At 41.4% G+C, this 16,921-nt stretch overlaps 2 protein-coding genes across 3 annotated transcripts; both read left to right on the top strand.

Annotated features, from left to right (window-relative positions):
- Positions 1 to 1,175: 1,175 nt before the first annotated feature.
- Positions 1,176 to 2,106, top strand: RB195_014131 (uncharacterized protein; the record flags this gene model as incomplete). Its single annotated transcript, XM_013452767.2, has 5 exons — positions 1,176 to 1,205; positions 1,296 to 1,454; positions 1,637 to 1,746; positions 1,852 to 1,909; positions 2,011 to 2,106. The coding sequence occupies 5 exons, from the start codon at positions 1,176 to 1,178 to the stop codon at positions 2,104 to 2,106; spliced, it is 453 nt and encodes a 150-aa protein (XP_013308221.2).
- A 679-nt stretch (positions 2,107 to 2,785) lies between these two features.
- RB195_014130 (uncharacterized protein) lies at positions 2,786 to 15,839 on the top strand (the record flags this gene model as incomplete). Of its 2 annotated transcripts, XM_064204262.1 has the most annotated exons (12): positions 2,786 to 2,812; positions 2,883 to 3,019; positions 6,307 to 6,409; positions 6,518 to 6,622; positions 8,469 to 8,569; positions 8,655 to 8,708; positions 8,775 to 8,852; positions 10,987 to 11,144; positions 11,259 to 11,360; positions 12,591 to 12,685; positions 12,736 to 12,807; positions 15,729 to 15,839. In XM_064204262.1, the coding sequence occupies 12 exons, from the start codon at positions 2,786 to 2,788 to the stop codon at positions 15,837 to 15,839; spliced, it is 1,143 nt and encodes a 380-aa protein (XP_064060143.1). The 2 variants fall into 2 exon arrangements, with proteins under 2 accessions (XP_064060143.1, XP_064060144.1); XM_064204263.1 differs by lacking the exons at positions 2,786 to 2,812; positions 2,883 to 3,019; positions 6,307 to 6,409 and having other exon boundaries at positions 6,557 to 6,622.
- Between the last annotated feature and the right edge of the window lie 1,082 nt (positions 15,840 to 16,921).

Genomic DNA, 16,921 nt, shown 5'->3' with positions numbered 1-16,921 from the left:
CAGAACACAGTGCTGTTTGAAAAGAAAAAAAAAACTTGTAGAGAAACGGGTAATTTGGCAGCAAAGCAGGATTAGTGCTCTTCCGAAGTTTTGAAAGCGAGGACAATCCTCCAATTAGCGAATAACTGCTGTATTTTGATCCTGTCCATAAAATCCGGCCATGAGTGCAGTAAGAGTATTGGAAAACAAATAATATGTAATGCAGGTTAAATTGGTAATCTAAAATCTGCAAAATGAGGTAACACGTAAGCATGAAATAACAAACAGCTGTAACAGTTGGTAACGCCAACCAATGGTTTGTAATTCCTCTGACCTTTGAATGGAAGAAAAATCTCTGAAGAAGACCTGATCCTTATTCTTCTCTTTGATTGGGGTCGTCTGAAAATACGGACCGATGTTCAAGTATGAACAGAGATCATTCATTCAAACTGACTAAATGTTACATAATTTGAAAAGTATTTCGGGGCTTCCGTCTACTGCGCAACCAGTGAACTTAAATCTTTCTTATAGAAATGATTTTCCGCTGGTTGAAATATCTACATCTGGGTAAAGCACTCAAAATTTTTCTTATATTTCTAGCAAAAAAAAAGGCTAAAAGTATTTATTAATGACTGACTTGAAAACGACTGTTGTAGAGAAACTACTATAACGGCTTGTTTACGTGACAGAGGTAGGAATCTAAAAATTCTATTTTTAAACTGAGATGAGCCTAGCGTTAACTATTCTTCTTGTTCCGAACCTTGCCATTAGCTAAATTACGGTTTTCCTTGTTGATATCGACTTGAAGAAGTTTACCACCAATGTACATAGTCAAATGAATGCAGAACGAATCTTGCTCGTTAGAAAATAAATGATGAACGCTTTATAAAAAATGGGAAATTTCTTTTGGAAGTAGCAATAATGCTCATTACTATTCTGATGTGATGATCAGAATAGTAATGAGGATTATCCCACTCTCTGTTACCGCACCGTACATTAATGTTTCCCGTGTCTGTGCGGTCTGGAGCATCAGAATTTTCAACCATCCCAGTTCTGGCTGATTAGACCGGATCATTTCACACTTGCTCCATTCAAGAGATAATTAGTTTGCGATAACTGGTTACAAAATTATGTTAGAAGTCCCTTTAAATAGAAAAGGAGCAGTAGCACGAGCACAGAAAGTGTCAGCATTTTAAATGGTGTTCTTCATAATCCTGATGTTTGGAGTACGTATCCTTTCGCACTTTCTCTACAAAAATTGACATTCAAGGAGCCATTACTTGCTCTGCTGCAGATAGGGGACAAAGCAACTTCAGATTTTTCCGACTTTGGCAACCGAAGATACACCGCATGTAACGGAATTGCTAACAGAGGAGGGCGAAAAAACATGCGAACCATTACATGACGGGATTTCAGAGGAGTTCCGAAAGGGGTTACAGGACGCAGTTTCTAAGGCGCTACCAGGTCTTAATCCGGTGAGCTTTGCTACGCTTTCTATAAGTTCTGACATCAATTCTTCCAGATGCAGACCTTGCACGAAGTTTTCACAGTGTAAAAAATCCCATGTACAAATCTTGTATAAGTTGGCGTTATCCTTTTGCGGTCAATACCAAGTAGAAGTTTGGCATTTGCTCTGCAAGTGAATTGGTGTTTTCAGGAATACGACTGTAACTTGGAATATATGGCCCGTCAAAATTTTAGCGACAGCGTCGTCGAAGACTCTAATTTTAGAAACGATTTGCAAATGGATGAAACAAGTTATGAAGGGTAATGTTGAAGAATTGCATCACTATCTGTCGTACTTTTAAAACATTAGCATGATTGATGTAGAGGTCTTTTTTAAATACCCAGATGAATGGATATCATTTACAGTGATGAAGACAATCTTATTGAACAAGCCTTCAATGCGTGGGGGCCAAAATTCGAGAAGGTGAGAAAATAATAGTTCGAAAAATAGTTAGATATTAGTAGCTTCAAATATCTACTTTCTTCAAAAATCGGTGAAGGGTTACAATATATAAGCGTTTGCAGATAAAGGATGTGGACAAAAAGGAGAAATATGGCTGTTACTATGGAAGGAAAGGAACTGGATTGACGCAATCAAGAATTGTTTGCCTATTTGTTTGAATTGGACTCTGAAATGTTGAGTTAACAAAGTGGTTCCGAAATTTAGCCAAAACCATCGTAAACTCACAACAAATAGTTTTATTTCAAACCGAAGAGCAAAAAAATGGAAATTATTCGGTTCGCTTAAAAAGGAAAAATAAAGTGACGGTCATTTTGTGCCTTGAATTGCCTACGCCTACATTGTTGATAAATCGAATTCATTATTAATTGCATGTTCCTGGATAGGCAATCTCCTGCACAGTTAAATTACGAGGAAATGTTTACACTGAATAAACATTAAGTGCGTTTACTAAATGACGATATAAATTTTGCAGTGTTTTGCAGGTTTCAAAGACAGGGGAACAATTCTGTTCCTCTTTTGGAATGACGCAACTTCGTCGTTAAGACTACATAAAATTATTAATGTTTCCAATTAATGACTTTCTAGAGAAATCGAACGGTAATGTGAACAACTATAACAACCGCTGTGAATTTTACGGGAGCATTAGAGCTCCCTCTAAACTTATCCTGATTTGATATTATACTGGTTTCGTGGGGCCGCGTACACGAGTCTGATTGCTACCTCCACATGGTGGCCCTGCTCTAATCAAACGTAATTAGGTGCACTTTCACATACATTGCAAAAAGGTGCCCCAAGGATGGTACACCTCAGCGAAGACGCGGGTAATCGCATCAGGCGATGACATCAGTACGCCGATTAAGTCAAGTAAGTCATTGTTTTCGAAGGAAGCAGATGAAACAGTACTGTGATCACGAAGAGTCTAAGCAATATTTAGACCGGATTCCTACATAGGTTTGAAGGCCATGATTTCTGGTGCATAACTGTGAGAATAGCTTACACTCATATCAGGAGGTTGGAGACGCTCACTGACTTTTTGTACAGAAGTCCCCTACACGTTCGTCCATTACTGAGGTAAGTAGTTTATGTATGTATGGTGTGGATGTAGATTAAGTGCCCTTGGACACGCTGAATAGAAAAATTTTCATTGACGTTACCGTCAACATCGACTATTATTATTTCTGGTTTTTTCAAAGTTCTCTGGTTGTTTCCAAGGTTCCTTTCTTATTTATCACCTCTTAAGACTTCACCTATACACCACCAATTCCATGCCTATTTTCCACCACATGTTTTAGTTCCAAAACTGTTTGTTGCTGTGCCAGACGTGATTCCGTGAAGTTGAAATTACCCTTTTCACGACCTTACATTCCTTCCTACTATTTTTTTCTAACCTAAAGAGTTAACAACTCTCTACGTTATCGTTTTCTTGGCGCTATCAATATGCGTACTTTCCACAGATTACTTTCACTGATGATGGTACCTCCAATCTTTTCTAACCCGAAAGATTTCCGACGAAAACCCCATAAGAGTCTTAGCAGGACCTGCAAGTATGATAGTTTAGTCAATCAACATGCACGTTTCCTCTCAAACATTAACATGAACAAGGATTTCCTACGATTCCAGAGTTCACTGTGCGACTTTCCCTTCAACATTTGTCAAAAAGTCTTTTCTTCTGAAAATGCACTGTGTACTCAGGTAAGTATAGGCTGCAAATTGATATCACTTTGATATAATTAATCTCATAACAGAAAAACTTCGCAAAAGGTATGTATCCTATGCACTATGCTGTGCGCAAATCAATAGTCCAATCGGGAGCTACTTCAAGGTTCTTATGGCAATCAAATCGTGGCGCGGCTTAAACTAATGACACATATTCTGGCATCACAGTCATTGTAATACATATCAAATCTCCTTTATATAAGTTACATGTGATGCAAGGAAAAAAATCTTTTCATCTTCTGTGGAAGTTGATCATGTTAGCTGTTGCTGAGGTTCAGCATTCGCTGCTAGTATTTGCACCAAACAACAGCGCACGATGAAGGACAGACAGCCATCCACCTCTCGCTCAGATCTGAACATTATCTTTCAATGTTTCAATATAAAAATTTAGACAAACACAAATATCTGCGCGAGAAATAAACGTAGTGAGAAAGCATCGCTTTCAAAACATTTATACCCTTGTGTGGTAGATTTTTTGTTAACGAGAATGACTAAAAATCCCCTCTCTGCTCTGGATGGAACCTAAATGAATTCAGAAGCAACACAAATTAGAAAGTGTTGGAGGGTTTTAAGTACCCTTGGCACTATTCCAATTCTTGCGTCTTGCATGGCTTCACTTTTGTAGTTGGGACTTCATGAAATTTTTCAGATTAAAATTCGACTTTCGGGTGTGGTCTCCATGTATTCGATAAAGGAGATTAATTTATGAGTTCCAGCAGGAATCAAACAAAGAACAAGAGTGATGGTAGTTTGGTCAAGACGTAACCATGTTATAAACATCGGAACAAACATCGGAGCCAAAAGCGGCGCTCGATTCTCCAGAAACTATTGAAAAACCACAAAGACGACAAGGGTGGATAATTTAGCTTGGCAGGTGTAAACATTTGCGACTAAAATTAGTGTCCTGCGTGACAACGTGTCATAAATGCATGATAAAGATATTAAAATCCCTTTAAACCTGAAACTGTAGAAGTGGCCGAATGTATTGGATTAGAGAATACTTGTAATCCTCCATACAAAGCAACAACCTCAGCGTCAGCGGCTTTAACGCCCTATGTAGTTAATTGCAAAAAGCAAGCAATGTGTAAAATGCTCTATGTTGTCGATTTCACGCTCCCTTTTTATGGTATAAAAATACTGGAATGAATAGGACTAGTGCATCGAGATTTCATAATCTTATAAAGTGAAAAATTGTTTTGATGTACGATGATGTACAATAATTCAGAAACATTTTTATTTCATTACCCATTTTCCGCTTTGAGAAAAAAAACTCTCGCTGCTTGCTTCCCAACCTAATATTACCTCCATCGGAAAGTTCTGTCCGGTTTTGGAATGAAACAAAATACATGTTTCTTTCTACTGTCAATAAACATTACTGAATAATATAGTTGTCATTATTATTAATGATCTGTTGTCAGCGTGACGGCAATTTGTATCTCCCATTTTGAAAAATGTTTCATCTTTTGATGCGGATGAACCAGTGCTTGTTTGACATCTTCTTCATTTTTTAATTTTCTGCCACTCAAAGAATTTAGTATGAAAAAAAAACAAGAAATAGTCGGAGGGTGCTAAGTTCGGGGAATATGCTGGATGCGACATAATTTCCCAGCCTAGTTCAGGAATTTTTTGACGAGTCCCCAAAGGAGCATGTGGCTTGGCATTATCATGGTGCAGTATTAGGGCCTTTCTATTGAACTTCACCGGCCTCTTTTCTTGGACTGCTGTCTTTAAGTCCAGTCTGTCTCTGTTTCATCCAGTTGCTGGCAAAAGTTCTCCGAATTGAGCTTTTCTTTCGGTTTTAAAAGCTCATAATGTCTTGAAATGTCCCGACATATACAAACATTAACTATTCAGAGTCAAATTTTGTTTAGAGGTGGAAGGGCTTCCAGAAAGCTATCCTATCAGAAATTTTACCTTCACCATACACTCTCAGTGGAGTTCGACATGCTTCTGTAGCTTTTCTTCCTTGTTGAAATTCGTATAGAATACAGTGGCGCAAATGAACTTTATCAGTGGCCATGGGTACACTATCACTTCACTTTAAAGACTAACGCGAAGCAAGTGTGTTTTATTTAATTTGCTGCGTCAGTATGTATGCATTAAGGCTGCCCGCAGGGTCCACGGCCGCGCGGGTGACGCACGGGTCTGCACCTGATGGTTACTGAGCGCCCGCAATCGCGCGCTCAATAACCAGCAAACAGGGTGGCGCCGCCCGCGCGGCTGTGAACCCTGGGCGGTGGAGAGAGAGCCGAACATGCGCCAAACAAACATGTGGTCACGTGTCGAAACGTGTTGTAACAGAAACGGGCAGAACTTTCCGGTAGACCTAATGCAATGCTGGACAGATGCAAAAAACAGGCTATTAATTTATGGATGTGGGTTGAGGTGGGTGTGCCTTTGCTTGGCCGCTTCTTAAATCAAATGCGGAGTTAATTATGGTCAATATTCGCGCAAATACCAACCTTTAATTGAGCTCCTCTGCTGATTTCATGGTCCACTCTATGATAACGTTGCGACTTCGCTTAACACAGTGAAACTTGAGAATTGATCTCACACACTGCAAACTCCTTTAATAGCTGTCACCTGTTGCAATCCTTAAAAAAAGTTCACTAGATCTTATGCATAAGTCCACTATGTTAAAGATCAAAGCCTATTCACAAGAGTTCGGAAATTTTGATCGTAGCTGAAACGGAGCACTTCCATCGGTTCGGATACAGTTACATGTTTTCATGGTTAGTGGTGGCGGTAAGTATAGTGATCCCGATATTATTTCTGATACTCCTGCACTGTGAATGGTTGCCCTATTAATGTTTTCGTGATGAGATCAAGCGCTTAACATGCTTAACCATTTAGCATGATATAGCTGGGTACGTTCAGTTGAGAAAGCGGTGCATGGGAAACCGGCAGAGCGGTTACGCGAAACGAACAGCCGCTGGTGCTGACGCGCCAGAAATTGTGGTTAGTTTGAGGTGCACATTTTAAACTTTGAAATGGGAAAGACTAGCTCAGCGCTTTCTTCGTTTCTGCACGATTGAGACTGGGAATGAAACCGTGCACAAAGCAAAACTTAGCGCACAAGTTGAGGCACGCACCTGCAGTTTGCACCTTGTTGCGCCTTCACACTCCCCCATATATGGCAAGTCTTCTAGATGATCTGTTGCAGCTCCCACTGAGTTCTCTAGTCGTCGATGCGCATCACGTAGGGGGAACTATAGGGGACTGCTAAACGACACCTTCAAAATACATCGCACCGTTTGGCAAACTCATTCTCACAATGTATTGGGTTCTAGAAAAAAAAACTTGAATTAAAGCACTTTCTTTCTGGAGATTCTTAGGAACGCCAGGAAAAAATCCTTCACCATAATGTTGTATAACATCTGCGATGCATCGTCTTTATGAATTCCTAGAAGATTGAGAACAGCTGCCACTAGCATCTGCGTTGAGATGGGATCTACCAACCCACAGTTCACAGTCAACCACATTTACGGGTCTTCGCTACCGGTTGCCTCTACATGCGTCCACACGAAACACGTGATTGATGATGATTCGGATAAAACGTCAAGTGTTTGCGTTATTTCTCCGTCCTCACTGGAAGGACTCTATGAAGGATATTGTCACTGGAGACTAGAGTTGACTGTATTTCTACCGTAGGTGATTTGACCAGTGGCCCTCGTACACCGAACCACTCCGAAAAGATCTCGAAGTTGGCCTACATCAGAAAAATATTTTGCTTTGTTGTTGGTGAGATTCCCATAAAATGCTCTGCCTCGGAAAACTTTTTGTCAGACTTTTCGTCTACAGTGGAAGCTATGGTAAATGGTATTCAACTCCAGATTTTGCGTCGTTTTCCATAGAAAAGGTACAAAGCGGGGCAACTTCTTACTACTTCAACGACATCGCCCGTTCTCACACGCTAGAGTTGACCAGCCACAAGATATTGCAGATGGAACTTCATCATTAATTGATATCTCATTTTAATAAAAAGGTAATCGTTCGAAATAGAGGGGGATTTTATTCAGGATTTTTCTATAAGCCTGACACTGTCTGCATGATGAGCTACGTTGAACACTGGCCATGATCGTGTCAATAAGAAATTCCACCACGCATCGCCAAATTCTAAGTAATTTGAAATCGCTTTTAGACAATATGCATGCCGATAAAGCCACACCCTTCGACGTCTTGAAGCTTCCCCGATCCCACTCCCAAAGTTGATAAACGCGCAGGCGACATGCACAACGACTTGCAGAGACCAGCTCTTACAAGCCTGTGTCTCTATTGTACAAAGACAAATATATTGAATTTTTGTAGGCTCCGGAGGGAGAAAACACTTTTGATTTTGCAGGTTAAGGTGACTACAGATTGTACAAACATGGTGATGAATTCTATTGCTGCGCTGTTTGCATCAATGACAAGTAAACTTATGAACGAGGTGGAACGCGGTCTTGAATCCATTTGCATTGCGTTGTAGGGGCTCAATTCCAGATTTTTTTTTTGTGGCAGTTACTCTCGGACATGGTAAAAACGGCGTCGAATATTACATTAGTGACTTTTAGACATTAGCTGCATAAGCTTTTGCGCTTAAAGTGAAGGGCTATAGTCCCTGCTTCGCCCTGCTGGCATGAAGGTCCAATGCTAGCACAACCGCCTAGGCGACTGCTCCACAGTTCAGGGCATTTTGAACTGCCAGAATCCTGCTCAAACAGACACAGTGCAGACGTTTCACCATTGGTCTCCACCTGAAGCATTATTTTGTATGAACAAGTGCAAAGAACGCTGTCTACTACAGCTAATCGCTTACTTTTAGGACGGCTCAAATTATTCTTCGCTCGACTCCAAGACTGGCAGCTCTACCTCAGATCTCAGTACCTTCGATACTTCACTCGATGAAGGTGTAATGGAAACAGGGTATGAACACATTTTCTTCGATTTTCCACTAAATTTCGACTAAAGTTGAATCACAGTAGTTTTGCATAGCGTAGCAATTTCTTAGGGTATGCAGTACAAGTTCTGAGGAAGAATATGGTGACCACGAAATGTCTGATGTGTCCGTTTCATAGTATATGACAGGTTTAATCTCAGCTATATCCAAAGAAGTGAAATTCCGTTGCAGAGATGAAGTACAGAAGGTTGTTGCTGAGCACAACTCTGCGGCACTGAGGATGGAGTTCAACAATCTTGAGGAAGGATGGTGCGGGTTTCCACTGTTCATTCGTTTTCACTCTGTTTTATTCAACTGGTAACGAGAACAATGAGAGATGAAGGATTGGGACCTGATTACTTTGAAATTGATTCAGTGCCGATTATTTTTATCATTATAATATTTATTTGCTCTACTCTTTTGGACTATCCTCCAAGAGATTCTCTCACTTTGGTTACTTGAACTTTTTAAAGATGAACCAAATCAAACACTGTGAGCTTTTCGTACAACCTTCCAGACGTCGTACTTTACTCACTCACAGCATGGAGGAGCTAAATTATGAAATAGGAAGGATGAAGTTCGGCGAGAGTGGTAGGCCCTAGCATAATCTCTGAGTGAATTCCAAACAGACTGTGGCAACGGGAATAGTAAAAATCTCCATATGAAACATTCATGATTGATGATGATTTTGATTTAAAGACATTCGTGAATGTTCATATTCATGAAATTCCACCAATCTTCTCTAGTAGCGGGAACGCATTCGGTTACTCTCGTGGCTATACGGCGCGTCCCTAGCTGACAAGTAAAGGCACAACCGCAGACCAATGTGCCTTGAGACTTTGTGGATTGTGCGCTGTGCCTGCCCTGAGACCGAAGTGGATTCTAGGGACAGACTTCCTCTATCTGGTGTGCTGGCAAAGACTTATAGTACTCTTTATCCTCTCCCTATTTTCCACCTCTATTCCGCACGTCAGTAGAGCTAAAGCCTTGTAAGTAATCGGGAGGTCCAAAGGAGCTGTTTCAAGTCGCCTGCAACAAATAAGCTCCATTTGTCCATCCAGAAGGAAAACTAGTCATCCAACGAAACCCGCGAGGCTGGTCGTCAGCAAACTGGCCATAAAATCAAATCCCCTAAGAAATAATCAGAAAGAAAAAGTTAGAAAGAGTTTCATAACGGCAGATACCTGGTATGGCTTCTCCAGGAAGGATGAGGTTCCAAGAATCATCTAAAGTTTAATTAACTCTCTTCTCCATGCTGGACATGGGAGTAGCCTGGTCAAGTGTAATTAAACTGGCCACATCATCGTCAACAAAAGTTTTACGTGACGAATTTCGCTATCGCAATATATTTCTTTCGATTTATCGATTCCTCTGAGGGAAATTTTCCTTTACACAATTCCCTTACACAAAAAGCGGAAGAAGCCATAAACTTTATAAAGCAAGCACCTTTTTTCCGGACCACCACTGACTGGCTGGACTTTTCGTTTAACTCCTTGTGGGAGGATACCGCGGGGAACACTATCGACAACAAATACGAGTGGGTCGTAGAACATTTTACGATTGCACTAGGAGAGTCAAGAATTTTAAAACCACCAAGGAATGTCTCCGGAAAGTTTGGGGCTAACACGTCCCAAACGCAGACGTAGACGCGCAGGTAACTACAAACTCACGTCTGCTAACCAGACGCTATTACAGGCATCTGAGGAACACCTTCTAGAAAGAATACGATGGTTCACGTGTTCTTCACTAGAAGAGCAATCACTGGACAGCCTTTGCGCCATCGGAAAAAAGTAAAAGTGTTACCCGCCCCCGCTCGAGCAAATCGGCGAACAGCGGAAGCATGAGTGATACAGGTGATCATGAAATTGATCATGGATCAATTGATAATGTAATCTCCTTATCTGTAATAAAAAGGCCGATTGCTCTCGTTCTATTATCCGTAACCAACTGCATCGTTCGGTAGACGGAATCACACAAAGCTATTTCACACGCCTTTCTCTGAACCACTAACGGAAGTTAAGCGTGATTACGCTCACGCAGGTGAACCACGCCCCCACTCCTATCTGCTTGTCGAGGACCCCAATGTCGTCAGTTTCGTGATGCGCTACCTTTATGTGGATTCATTATGCGGTTGGCTCAGTCAATGTTACCTTAATGGAATAGAACATGCAACTTCCCCCTCCTTGATTAGTGAGTAGGATTTCTTTTGCAAGCTGGACGTGCCATCTCTCTTAAATAGTTACGAAAAACAATGAAAGACAATCCGTTGTTGTGAATTTTTGGTAGAAAATACCCAGATGCTATGTCACAAGTTGTAATGTTATATGATGTTATATTATGTTATATCATATTTGAAACGCTGGTTTCGTAAGTAAATAGAAGACTCTTATTTTATTCCGCACAGGGATTCCGAATTCTCAACTGTGTCACCAAGTGAAATGACTACAACGGATCAATCAGCACTACCCTCTCCTCTCACGAATCAATCCACACCCTTCCGACTTCCTGTTGAAAAAGCATCTAAAGCCACTACAGAATGTCCAGAGACAACCAGCTCAAACGGTAATTATCATTGTACGTGAGGTCTCCTCCGACAATCAGCGTGTTGTTCAAGAGGAAGCATCCGTTTAGCAGCAGTCTTATTTCCATGAGAACAATTGAAGAGCGAGATTTTAGCTGCCGAAAGTACGTGCTCATCATCATCATCGTCTCTCAACTCCATGGACACATGGTATGGACTACCGAGTCTTATCGAGACATCAATAAAAAGCCGCCTTGGTGAGCTTCACTTTCTACAAATTCGTGAATGAGTTTATCCAAGCGATCACAGTAAAGCACTCAATATATTAAAATACCGGTTGCTTGTACGCAAGTGCGAAGCTCATGAGGATAGGTAAATACTTCCTAATTGCGATCGTGGTGATTCTCTTCGCAGAAGACTCTGAAAAAGAATAAAAAGGATACAGTCACTGGCGTCTCAACCCACTTGGGATCCCGCAACGCGTTTTACTGGAATTCATAATCGTTGAGGTTTTGGAACGCGTGTTGGCCCATACAATGACTTGCGGGGGCCAGCCAATGATCACGTCAGTGTTTTCATCCTCCCAGACAGCTCTGGTACCAATTTATCGACTCCAGAGAGATGAAAGGCTTCGTTTGCACCAAGGCGGTTTCAAACCAACGATCTTGTGACTACAACGACCTCTAACCGACTGCGCCACACCCGGCCTGAAAACTTAGAAAACAATCAGCAAGAATAAAACAACGACCATAATCCCTATAGGGATGCGCCTTCGCGTTTCACTTGAATTCGGAGACGTTTAAGGTTCATATAAGCGTGAATGCCATATGAAATGACTTGCGGAAGCCAGCCGATGCCCCAAATCAGTGTTTTTATCCTCGCCAACAAGTCTGGTACCAATTTATCGATTTCGTATCGATGGAAGGATTTGCTGTACAGCAGTTTCGAAGCATTGACCATGCAGCAGCGGGTGAACCACCCACGAACTACACTGCACCCTCAACGAAATTATGTGATGATAAGTAATAATACGCTACAAACAATGATAGATGTGAAAACGATGTCATCGTCATATCGATTGAGGTAGCTGTCTCAGAGGATTGGTGCTCTAAATGTGGAAGTACTAGCAATTCCAGTGGTTCTATGTAAAAAAAATCAAGGAGGATAAGAAAGATTCGATCAAATTTGTTTTTTGACTTCATGTCACTGGCACCACCACCGTAATAAACTTAATTCGAAATTGACCATGGAGTTCAGAGCGACATTTTGATGGGGAAAATTTCAACATTCCGATTAGTTCTGCTGTCATCTTTGAGACAAATTGAACAGTTTGGACCAACATGGCGGGAGCATATAGTTCTTAAAAACAGAGAAAACAATCCTTCAAATTAAATTGTTTTTTCAACGGCTTGCTTTACTTTACATATTATATTATTTTTATATACATACTCGCATTCTTTAGTGAAGTTTTGGAATTTTTTGTTTAGAGGCATTTGCAAAACCAGGACTGGACGATGAATTATGGATTGCAAAGACACACAGCTACTTTGACAACGAAGCGACATACAAGCATAAGCCAAAGGTATGCTAGTATGATATACTGGTTTTACTTGGTGAAAAAGTTTTTTTCAGAAAGCCGCATTGGGAAGGCGCCTCCGAATAGGTGCTCTGCAGAAGAAAAGTTGGACGTCAATGATGCGAGAGGTAATTTGTGTACAGAGCAAACAACACTTCTTTTGCATCGTTCGAATTTGTATCACTTCCACAGAAATCTAGTAAAGACTTGTGATGGGGAGTCGGACCCAGAGGAACAGTGAGCAACGGTGACCCGAGTCCAGGCACTGTTGAAACCCTCGGACCCGGCGTGTTATCTGCCCCCACCACTCTGGATTTTATTAACAAACATATACAAACATAGGAGTGATGGCGGATTAAACTATGTGGAAAAAATCCAGTATGTAATCGTGGTGTTCGTTCCGAGCGTTGAGATACAGAGTGAGAACTGGCCATTTGAAGACGTTGGTGACTGGTGCTGGCAAACTCTTCCTTCCGCTTCATACACAGTTTAGTTGATGGCAAAAACGAGGCGAAAGGTTCAGTGTTGAGCCCGGCCGATACCATTTAAATCTGCTCAGACGGTTGCGCGTGCTGCGGAATGTTGGATACCTGACAGCTCTAAGCTGTCTTAGGCCCTGTGACCGGGATGAGGGCTATCGTTCGATGCCGTGTTTGTGAAAGCACTCGCTCGCGTTTCGATATAAGGCTTCCGAATTTGAATAGCCAGTGGAGTGGATGTCACGACCGCTCACTTTTCCAGTGTGTTGTTTTGTAGCAGAGCTTCATTAACCAGCTCTATCTCAAAGTACTTCCCCTACTGTGAGCACCAATGTGTATTCGGTTCTTCTCACGTCAATTTACTGCTTGATGATATATACCAGCGTAGGGTTGAGTTCTGCAAGATGCAAGACTACATTTTCTAGGCACTTTATGAAGATGCCTATATTTTGGACTAGCATTTTTTTAGATGTTCTCTAGATGTGGAAATCTAGCTTTCATTAGAGTCAAGACTGCTACAACGTAAATAACCGCGATAGGACTTGAAATGATGGCTTAAATTGAATCATGCACTGGCATCAAACTACCAGGAAGTGTACCGGCCGAAAGTTGTACTGGGCAAGAATCAATTAAATTCTTGCCAAAATTAGCACAACGGCAGCAAATATCAGCAACAACCTCACCACTCAGTATTGTGCAATGTAGAAGGAATAGCAAAGGATAGAATGGGAGCGTGAAAAGTGTATAAGTCAAGTACCTCAACGGTAAAACGCTGAGGTACTTGACGAGATACTTCCTTTGTTAATATATCTGCGGAGCCTTGGAACAGTCTAAATGCAGTTTCTTTTCGTACCCTTCGTCAGTACTATGGACTTTTATGCCTGCGCAGGGATCTCAGATCAGAGGCATCAAGCAGAGTGCACCGTCGCTACCACCCGCGCCGCTTAAGTAGATTAAGATTAGGGAGGTTTCCTTTAAACTGTCTGACTACAGACGTGAGAGGTACTAGAAGGGACCTCAGCGACGGGGCCTTGCCGTTACTACAATTGATGTCGTGGCCGCGAACATTCCTGTAACCCTTAATTGCATCACTCCACGAATCTAGCGCTGCGGATTTCGGGTGGAGAGTTTCTATACGGGGTCGTAGGTTATGGAAAGAAGGGTGATTCTGTCCATTTCTTCCAATTGCTAATTCCTAAAAAAAAAACCCGGAAGATGCGGCGCGTGCACGAGGCTGACGCGCTCCAATCGAACTCGTTGTAGAAAACAGCGCGCCGGAACTCTCGATTTCGTATCTTCCGGGCCGTTTTTTACGGCAACTAGAAAGAAATAGACGGAATCAGCCTTCTCTCCATAGTCTACGACTCCATATAGGTATAACCCACCTGAAACCCGCACCATCCTATATTCGTGGGGTGATGCCTTTAAGTGATAAATTTGAAGTATGTGCATGTCTATCTCATCATGTCTAGACCACCATTATTTGCGAGGATTGCGTTTCAAGAGAAGAAATCACAGGCTCTTGACATTTCCGATAACGTTAACTGTTCTAGGAAAAATTCTAGGAATATCCACAAAAAGCACTCTTTTTGTTAGAAACAGCGAGTAACAGGATACTGTTAACGTTGGCCTTAAGACGTTCGTATGGTTCTTAATCCCCGTTGTGCACAGCGTTATTCTTTATTACTTTATAGACCAGGATTGTATTGGGCCCAATGACAATATTGTTGTATTGGTTCTTTTTCTTATAATAATTACTCTTTTTCCGTCTAACAGTGCACGAATATAGATACTTATCGTCCCACTTATCGTCTTGACGAATCCTTGAATCGCACTGTCGTCGCGGTGATAGCAAAATGATCCTGACTACAAAAATAATTTCTATTACTTTGCGCGGAGCTTGTTGAAGGCAGCGTACCACGAAGTTGACGAAATACGGAAACCTCGGGGGTTGAGTTTGAGTTTTAGATTGCGGAAACCTACGTGGTTTCTCTAAGTTTCCCTTAATCGTCGTCAAAAACCGTGTGTGAATGACGTTTTTTTCCTGAGAGGTAGATTAGAACATGTCCCCTTGTACACGCTCCAGTCCCTCAGTAGCCTATCCATTGGTTTTACTTGAATGGACTGGTAAGGAGGCATCACTAGTTTTCGTCCGCTCGCACGGCACGAAGCAGCTGACTTTGTGGGAAAGAACGGCGTCTTTTGCAGGTTTTCTAAAGTGAGTATTAGGGAAAGTTTCCACTTTGGTTCTCGTAATCTACAGTTCTCCAGAGAACTTTACGGTTCTCTCGAGTTTCCGTACTGCGGCAATTTCGTTGATACACTGCCTTCGGACAACTCCGCAAGAAATCACTCATTTTTAATGTGCATCGGTGAGTAACCAACGGATATCAGGTACTTGGCTCAGAGCTACACATTGCTCATAGTAGGAGTGGGGCTAGGCCTAATAAAGCTTATAACACGTATCTGAAGCAGAGACCCTGCAACGAAATAGCTGCTAATTGAAAAGTGTCTGACAACTGCTGGCACAAAGATCTTGATATTGTTCTATGCTATAATGTACATTTCAGATGGCCCTACGCCATCCACTTCCCGTGAATCCAGCTCCTTTCCCGCTATCAAAAGCGATGGATGATTTGAAACTAAGACCTGAAAAACGATTTGTTATCCAAGCAAACTAGGAGACTTGCAGGATACGTTCAGTAATCTAGTGATCCTATATACATTGCCACATATTTACTTCTACTAATAAGCCATAAAAAACCATTGATACAACGAGATTGTCACAATAAAATCTTGCTCTCACTATCTTCAACAACGCAAGGGATAAAACAAATCGAAGTATTAGGTATCAACAGAAGTCAACCTTTGCGCACACATACAAAGAATTCTGTTGCAAATGGCTTCAATTCGTGTACGGTGAAACTGCACGGAAGCGCAAAACTTCACAAAGCCTGCAACGTTCCTTGGTAGAGTTTATTTAGAATGAAAAAGACGGTTAACATGATTCTGGAGACAGCACCATGAAACGGTCTTATTGACGCTGTCACTTAAAACTGCCTCAACGGAATTTGCAGATTTTCATGACAGTGAGAAATCGCAATGCTGATGAGCATCATGAAGGTAGCAGAAATAGCTGGGCCCGTGTAAATCTGCTTGAATGGCTGCGCGGACTGGCTCGCTGCTACTTCTGATGTATCTGCGCCTCCATCACACCCGTGATAGCCTGTGATCGCGAGAATTCGTTTTGAACTAGCCCCGAAGACAGAAGATTTGCTCTATGCTCTACCAAAGCAAAACAAGGAATCTTCCTCCTACTGCTTCTCAGTTTCGACAACAGAGCAAATCTCTCCATTTGAAAATCCAGTATAAAAGAAAAGAATCCTTCTATAGCGAAGTTAGCAATATAACCTTGATCACATGTTTGCTTTCGGAAAATGTTGAAAAAAGAACATCGTTGTCAATAACTGGCTGAACTAATTGTTTCCATTAACATGATACTAAACAGTTTCTATGCTAAACTTTTCGGGAGCATTTCTGCTCAGTTTCAGGAAAAAGTTCGAGGATTTCTGAGAGCCTTCTCCTCTACCGACTGCTCTCATGAATCTAAATTCTCATTAGTTTTCATGAATTTTCACAAGTCGTACGACTTGACTGGTGTTTAACGCTAAACGATAATACTAATTCATTTATATATCAGTTTTCGTAATGTTTTCCATATACAATCTTATCACCACTTAAAATAAGTTTCCCTTTATTTTTG

This window comes from Necator americanus, chromosome V (assembly GCF_031761385.1).
Source record: "Necator americanus strain Aroian chromosome V, whole genome shotgun sequence".
In the NCBI taxonomy this organism is placed as follows: Eukaryota; Metazoa; Nematoda; class Chromadorea; order Rhabditida; family Ancylostomatidae; genus Necator; species Necator americanus.
This window is presented reverse-complemented; position numbering and strand designations above follow the sequence as displayed.